Source organism: Panicum hallii, chromosome 3 (assembly GCF_002211085.1).
Source record: "Panicum hallii strain FIL2 chromosome 3, PHallii_v3.1, whole genome shotgun sequence".
Lineage (NCBI taxonomy): Eukaryota > Viridiplantae > Streptophyta > Magnoliopsida > Poales > Poaceae > Panicum > Panicum hallii.
Genome location: NC_038044.1, coordinates 17,889,149 through 17,896,704, shown reverse-complemented (window position 1 = coordinate 17,896,704; position 7,556 = coordinate 17,889,149). Strand labels below are relative to the sequence as shown.

The following is a 7,556-nucleotide window of genomic DNA, read 5'->3' as shown; positions in this document are numbered from 1 at the left end:
TCAAGTCAACTGGATATATAGAAGTAGAGGAGCTGCAATGATGAGCATTATATATACGTCCTGCAGATTACACCCTGTATGCAATCAAACTAGTATCTTTAATTTAACTCTAATTATTCGATCGACAAATGGTTTAAAATTGTTGTGAACTAGCCTAGCAGTGTGCTGTTAATAACAAGGTGTAGCTAGCTAGGTCCCCAGATGCATACACGAACCACATCTTCACTGAAGACGTCGTGTATAGTAACTTGTTAGGATTAGCTGCACGTGCCTCCGATTATTGGACTCGAATTGCCATGCATGATGTATTGACTCAACAGTCTATACGTTACGTTGTCGTTAATGGCATTCACTCCACGACGGCTGACGACGACCCGACAGAAATGGCAAAGTCAAAGTCAACTAGGTAAAAGTATACAGAGCATACATGCGCTGCAAACTACATTTTTTAATTTATGTAGGACAATAATTTGATCAACACGTCCTTTACTGTTCAGCCTGAGAATAATTAAGAAATGCATAGCGACTTTACATTACGTGCATTGCTTACGTGTGCTCACATGCATATGCATGTATCTGGTTGACTGTATACAGTATATATGAACTTAATTGCCAGCCGAGCAGATATTTCAGCTTTGATTTGGTCGTTGCCATCTGTCATCAAAGTCAAATGTCAAAGCTTTGATGATCCTACAATGGTAGTAATAAGGAACAGCCCGACTAAGGCATTGCCCCTTCACGAGACGGTAATAGGCTGGGTAAGAGCCTGTTTGGATGTGCTAAATTTGAATGCTAAATTTTAGTATCTATTAGCACTTATATTTTTACTAAAATTAGCTAAACTTTAGGAAGAATATTAGTGCTAATAGATGTCAAAGTTTAGCGCTAAACTTTAGCCTTCCACTAACAAATTAACGCAAAACCACATCTCTGTCAAATGTCAACTGTTATCACAGAGAAAAGAAGAATACAGTACCGTCTTTAAGTACAATGATGAGAGAATAATTACAGCGAACATGATGCCTCTTCATTTTGTCTCCCCATCCATGATTCCTGTATAAAAATGGCATTCTCTACCTATATCCACGTCAGCAATCGTGTCCGAGCCGAGCTAAGCTTTCTTCAAGGCTGCATGTGCGAAACGTCCATATAAGCATACACGTCGCCTAGTGCAGTGGCGGAATAGCTAGCGAGCAGCGTCGACGCCACCGTATCTTCTCTTCATCTCTGCCGAAGAATGACAATGGACAAGACGACGATCATCGTGTGCTCAGTGGTCGGCTCTCTAGGGGTGTTGAGTTCCATCTTGGGGTTCTCCGCTGAAGGGACAAAGCTCACCGTAAGCGCGCTACCAGCTAGCTACTTTGTTCACAATATCACACAGGATCACGTTCAGTGTTTCTTTTTTGTCTTTCCATTATTTTTAGACATTGTCTTGTTGCAATGTGAATGATCGATCTCTTAGTTTTTGTACTGCTTGGCTAACTGAAGTTACTGAACTTGGATCTTGCATGCATGCAGCCAAATGACATCCTGGTGTTGGACGACGAGTGCATCTATCCGCAGAACCCAGCGCTCGGGCTGGGGATCTGCGCCACCATCTTCCTTCTGGCGGCCCAGATCACCGTCACGGCCGTCGGCGGCTGCTGCGGCTGCTGCAAGTCCCGAGCCATCCCCTCCAAGACCAAGCGAATCATCGCCATCGTCTGCGCCGTTGTCTCATGGTGCGTAGTAGGAGCAGAGTAGTGACACTAACACCACGCAGGATGTGCAAACGATCGAGACTTACATGCTGCGCGCGTGCAGGATTGCGGCGGTGATCGCGTGGGCGCTGCTCATCCAAGGAGCCGCGTGGAACGCGAACGTGGCGCGGGTGACCGCGCCCGACTGCTTCTACCTCAAGGACGGCATCTTCGCGGGCGGGGCCGTGCTCACCCTCGCCGCCACGGCGCTCGGCCTCACCTCCTTCGTCATGCTGCGGAGGCAGACGGCGAACAACCCAACGGCGGCGCCGGCGGTTCACGCCACGGGCCAGCCGCAGTTCCCGCCGGCGCTGGCTGCGAACAAGCCAATCGAGCACCCGCCGCACGCCGTGGTGGCGATGGGCCAACCGCAGTTCTGGCCCGCAGCGGCGCAACCGCCGCTGCCCGCTGGGAACACGATGGGCCAGGTCGTCCACCAGCAGTTCCCGCAGGCTGCGGCGGCTGCAGGCGCATCTCCAAACAAGCCAGACGTTCAGCCGCCGCCCACCTGGGTGCCGACGGGCCACCCGCAGTTCTCGCCGCCTCAAGCGTACGCACAACCGCAGCCGGCGAGTTACCCACCACAGTACCCTGTCCAGCCTCCTCAGGTATACATGCAGATCCCCGTCCTTCCTCCCACCGCTCCCCCTCCGCAAGACTAAGGACAGCAAGCGGAGGCACTAACGGCTGTTGGCGGAGGAGATCTGGTCAAAGCAGGAGCGAAACTGCTTATGCGGGTGGTGGAGAAATCGCTCGCTTCTGATGATACGGCTACCTCGACTACAGGAGATGGTGTTCAAGCCACGGATAATGGGGTCGCTACCTGACCTGAACATCGTTCTCTCATCGTTGGTCGTCAGTTGCTATAGCTCCAAGTGTTTGTGTTTCTGTGCTCAGTGATCGAGTTGTATGCATGGTTGTTCGTCTGCTGTCTCGTCGCTGGTGTTTTAATGTCGGTTTGTTGTTCATTCTTCCTAGATTTTTCTTTCAGGGGCCTCGAAATCGAAGCATGCATGTATCCTGTAATTCTTCCTTTTTTTTTGAATCATCCACTGCTATATTGTGTGAGCTCGAAATCAAGGCATGTATTCTTGCTTGTATCATGTGAATCTTGGAAAAAATGGTTGAAAGTTTTCGTTAAGAACGGATGATGTCATAAGCTACGTGGCTAATTCTTACTGTTTGTCACATTTGTTTATTCGCTTTATCATTCGTGATAATAGCCTTGTTATACTCTTTTCAGGCCTTACGCATTATGAAACGATGCAAAAGGCTGGAACTCGTTTTCAAATATCTAAAAATAAGAGGTAAGATCGAAGTAGTTGATATTCTGTCAGTATCATTGTGATGGCAGAGTTTTGGGTACACCTGTTTGTAATCCTAAAGCAATTGTATTTTCGTGAGACAATTTTTTAAGAGTAAAATACAATATTCATTCCTAAACGTATCCAATGGAATCATCCAAATCCCTAAAAGTTCCTAAACTTGTTATGTAGACTAGTTGAGGTTGAAATGTATAGCCCTAGTTAGCACACCGTCATATAATACAATATTTTTTTTTGCTTTTGGAACAATTTCTTTTCATTGTTTCTAAAGGGAAGTAAGGTTTGAGTAACTTCAACGACCAGCTTCTCACTGGTCAACAATTCGCGAATACAATTAGGTGCCCTACTGCCCTCATGGAACAATTTGTTTTCGATGTGAGAATTGTTTTGGTACCTGGAAATGGACCGTGGGTCAAAATGGGCCAACCTGCGGAGGAAAAGGGGACTACGGAGTTTTGCACTGCTGGGACGGGACAGCGGGCAGGCCGGAAGAAGGAAGGTAGGGACGAAGCGGCCCGATCAGATTCTTCGTTCAAGGTCCAGCTCGTCCAAGGGCCCAAGTAAATCGGAGGTCACTCGGCTTTGTTTGGACCTAAATACTCCGTACACTCTAAACACCATCATGGGCTGTGTGGCCCTCGAGTACATCAGAATCAGGTCCATCACAAAGCTTTGGCTCATGAATCCGAGCTGGTCTTGAATGCGTTCAAGACGAATCGAATATGAGCAGCTCGCGAGCGTCGAGTGTTTTCCCAACCCAGTCAGACACAATCGTGTCGTCGCTCAGGTGTTGACGGAGACCTAGTCAGGCAGCCAGCAAGGCAGGCGAGCGCCACCGCTGCCAAAATGCTCGCCTGCTCGGCCTGTCGGCATGGGTACGGATGGCCGTGCTCTGGCCGTCTGGCGGTGGCGGTCGATGCCTCCTTGTCACGCGTCGCGACGACGTTCCCCGACTTGCCAGGAGGCCGCAACCGTTGGCTATGGCTACCCAAGTCTCTCCTGGGATCCTCGGTAGGCTCGGCGTTTTCGCACGCGGCTGATTCGACCGGCCTAATCTATCGCCGCAGCATCATCGATGGACGGTGTGTGCGCTCTACTGCTCCACGCTCCGATCCATTGCCACTCGTTCCTCTACGGTTCACGACGCAGCGCAGGAATGGCATAGTCAAAGTCAAGGCTACTGGCCTGCTAGGCGCAAATACAGAGTACAGTGGCACTGAGCGTACACACATGCTGCAGACAGCAACCTGTGTGCAAGTGCAACCGATGCAAGTAATAGTAGATTCAGTCCAAGACTGACACAGATGGTTTACAATAATCCCTGTGCACTAGCCAGTTTGTTAGTGTTATGAACAGAATCTGGAATGGGCGGACTCCGAACGAATGGTCTCCGAGTAGATTATCTTAGAGATGGAAGCCGTGGTAGGGCAGGGAAGCACCCATTGGCCATTGCGGCGTGGCGTGACGTCTCTGCTCGGCCATAGGCTCTGGCTGTCGACCACGACAAGGTGGGTCTAGGGGCCTAGGTGGGTCTCCTTGATCTCCGAAAGACCGACTACGCGCGCCATTGTGAATTGTGACAACGCCATTCACTCGTTATAAACACATCAATTTTATAAACTTTACACTCTCTCTCCATCACATCAATTTTGGAAACACATGTTATAAACTTTACACTCTCTCTTCAGGGCCTGTTTAGATGCATCCAAATGTTATAAACTTTACACTCTCTCTCCATCACATCAATTTTGGAAACACATGCATGGAGCAGTAAATGTATGTAAAAAAAGTAACTAATTGCACAGTTTAATTGTACATCACGAGACGAATCTTTTGAGCCTAATTAGTCCATAATTAGATAAAATTTGTCAAATACAAACGAAAGTGCTACAGTGTCACTGTTGCAAATTTTTTGCAATCTAAACGCACCCTCATTTTGCTTTTAGCTCAACCTTGTAATGCCTTTTGCTATGCCGGTAGTCTAAGTAATGCGTCTTTGTATCTCTTTGGCTATAGACATTCATTTGTAAATGGTCCAGGCTGGATCTTTTCTCCTTAATAAAAAAGTATTCTTTTAAGAAGAAGTAATGTCCTAGTAGTGTTCTTGTTTTCTCTTCTGTACGTGACCGGTGAAGCATAACAGGGCCGGGAGTAAGGTAGGGACTTGGCGTGCATTTCCACCCTGCGCTCTCCCTCACAAAAAGAAAGAGAAGAAAGGATAAAGTTCACTTTCAGAATAATAACAAGAAGCTGCATAAACATGTGCACTCGACTGGCCGTACCTACTCAGTAGCACACAAAACATGTTGCCATAAATAAATCAGCAGATCGATTCAGTGAGCAGATACTCTAATGACATCTGACATCGATGATTAGTTATCCCAGGTACTAAGCTGACATTTGAGATATTTGACATTGATGCCACATGCCAGATGGTAATGACCAAATCAAACTGAAACTCTGCTCGGCCTGCAACGTTATGTTCATGTGCAGAAGCAGTTGACTTGAACGTACCCCTGGTGCTTTGTCGACCTTAGAAGTTAGAAGGGTGATCACATTACGACAGCGGAGTGTTCGTCCATCTACGCCACCGTGTATACTATTATGTCCTCGAGCCGAGGTATCCGCAAGACTGCATGCATGTGCGCAACGCCTATATAAACCATAGATCTGTTGATCTAAAGGCCTGTCCCAGCATCAGTTGTGTCTACCAGAAGCAAGTCGATCGTGCAAAGGAGAACCATGGAAATAAAGATGGACAAGATGGTGATCATCGTGTCCGCCGTGGTCGGGTCTCTAGGGGCGTTGAGTGCCATCTTGGGATTCGCCGCCGAGGGGGAGAACGCTATTGTAAGCGCTAGCTCCTGATCTACCTATACTATCTCGTTTTGTGCATAATATGCATTATCATGATCTTGTTTAGCATTTCTTCTCCTTTCCGGATCTGCTAAAACGCACTTGGTTGATTAGCATGTGCGCTTGGATGCGTCCTCATCGATTTTGATGAGGTAAGAGTTCGAGATTAGGATTTGGGTTGTGGTTCGTTGGAGGCTAGTGGGTTTACAGCCCAGGCGACTTACTGCATCGTGTCACTCAGTGGTGGATTTTTTTCCGCGATCGTGCGTTCGTACCTGAGCACGTTTTTTCATTAATAGGGAGCTCAGAGATGATTAGCATAGCAAAGTCGCGGCCATCGGTTCTGTATCTGACGGCAGGAGCCACTGAAGATGAGCTAGGTAGCTAGGGAGTAATGCCAAGATAGGGGGCTTCGAAGTTCGGAGGAGGGATTACTCAGTTGACCGCTAGATTACCCTGCTTCGTGTCGATATGTGACATTGCCGGCGCCCGCCGCTTGCTTACCCAGTGCATCTACGAAATACCTGCAGAACCCGAACCCGTCACCCGGACTGGGGATCTGCGCCGCCCTCTTCCTGCTCGTGGCGCAGACCACCGTCTCGGCAGTGGCAGCCGTCGGCTACTGCAAGTTCCGCCCCGTTCTCTCCGAGACCAAGCAGACCATCATCCTCGTCTCCGGCGTCGTCTCGTGGTGAGTGCGCGACCACCTCTGAATCTCTTATCTCCACAGTCCACACACTATATATACATACATGAATCGAAGTTACGAGTGAACTGATAAGTTGCCGTGTGTGTAGGATAGGGACCGTGATCGCGTCGGTGCTGTTCTTGTTCGGGGCGTCGCAGAACGCCAACGGGCGTAGCAGCGGCGGCATGTACGCCGGCGCAGCCGTGCTCACCGTCGCCGCCACGGCGCTCGGGATCACCTCCTTTATCATGCTGAGGAGGCAGCCGGCGGAGGACGCACCCAACAAGCCAGCAGGTGAGCAGCCGCCGCCTGCCGGGATCGCGACGGGCCAGCAGGCAGGAGTTGCAGGCGTATATGGATCGCAAGCACCGCATCAGCAGCCCCCTCCGCCCGCTCAAGGCAATGGAACGACGACGCAAGCACCGAGTCAGCAGTTCGCTCCGCCTCAAGGACACGAGCATGTGTAGCACCCAGCGTCATGTATGGTTTCCCCTCATAACAGAAAGCATGCCATGCGTCTGCATATGGTTTGGAGCCGAAGGGGAATAATGATCGCGAGCCCTGTGTACGATGGAGTATATTTTGTTTTCGTCCGAACGAGCCTTGTATACGTACTGTTTGGAAAATTAATAGTTCTGCTTTGATCTCTTCAGGAGCTAAGTTGCAAACTAAAACAAGGTCGATATATAGAGATATTAATATAGCCAGTTTGTCAGTTCAACTGTCTTTCCGCAATCACACTACTACAATAAACCTCTACGCAAGCGGTCCGGTTAGCCTCTACACAAGCGCTTTCAGGAACCGCTTGAGACGCTCCGCTTGTGATGTAAAACAACATCTCAGGCGGTCGATCAAAAACCGCTTGAGATAGACACACATCACAGACGGTTTTGTCCAAACAAACCGCTTGTGATAGACCAACATCACAGGCGGTTTGGTCCAAAC

General features: G+C 49.0%; 2 protein-coding genes across 2 annotated transcripts; both read left to right on the top strand.

The window, feature by feature from the left end:
- Positions 1 to 1,092: 1,092 nt before the first annotated feature.
- On the top strand, positions 1,093 to 2,842 carry LOC112887738. Its single transcript, XM_025953998.1, has 3 exons — positions 1,093 to 1,339; positions 1,522 to 1,724; positions 1,807 to 2,842. Exons 1-3 carry the CDS (start codon positions 1,238 to 1,240, stop codon positions 2,402 to 2,404), a joined length of 903 nt encoding a protein of 300 aa, XP_025809783.1. The 5' UTR covers positions 1,093 to 1,237; the 3' UTR covers positions 2,405 to 2,842.
- Positions 2,843 to 5,682: 2,840 nt separating this feature from the next.
- LOC112887739 lies at positions 5,683 to 7,263 on the top strand. The gene is made up of 3 exons (XM_025953999.1): positions 5,683 to 5,917; positions 6,454 to 6,614; positions 6,721 to 7,263. The coding sequence occupies exons 1-3, from the start codon at positions 5,810 to 5,812 to the stop codon at positions 7,076 to 7,078; spliced, it is 627 nt and encodes a 208-aa protein (XP_025809784.1). The 5' UTR covers positions 5,683 to 5,809; the 3' UTR covers positions 7,079 to 7,263.
- Positions 7,264 to 7,556: the final 293 nt, after the last annotated feature.

What these genes read in the sequence shown, in the direction of transcription:
- LOC112887738 (XM_025953998.1), top strand. Translation starts at nt 1,238, where the DNA reads ATGACAATGGACAAGACGACGATCATCGTGTGCTCAGTGGTCGGCTCT. An exon ending in CTGAAGGGACAAAGCTCACC is followed by an intron (nt 1,340 to 1,521) that starts GTAAGCGCGCTA and finishes GCATGCATGCAG; the next exon opens with CCAAATGACATCCTGGTGTT. An exon ending in GTCTGCGCCGTTGTCTCATG is followed by an intron (nt 1,725 to 1,806) that starts GTGCGTAGTAGG and finishes GCGCGCGTGCAG; the next exon opens with GATTGCGGCGGTGATCGCGT.
- LOC112887739 (XM_025953999.1), top strand. Translation starts at nt 5,810, where the DNA reads ATGGAAATAAAGATGGACAAGATGGTGATCATCGTGTCCGCCGTGGTC. An exon ending in CCGAGGGGGAGAACGCTATT is followed by an intron (nt 5,918 to 6,453) that starts GTAAGCGCTAGC and finishes AAATACCTGCAG; the next exon opens with AACCCGAACCCGTCACCCGG. An exon ending in GTCTCCGGCGTCGTCTCGTG is followed by an intron (nt 6,615 to 6,720) that starts GTGAGTGCGCGA and finishes CCGTGTGTGTAG; the next exon opens with GATAGGGACCGTGATCGCGT.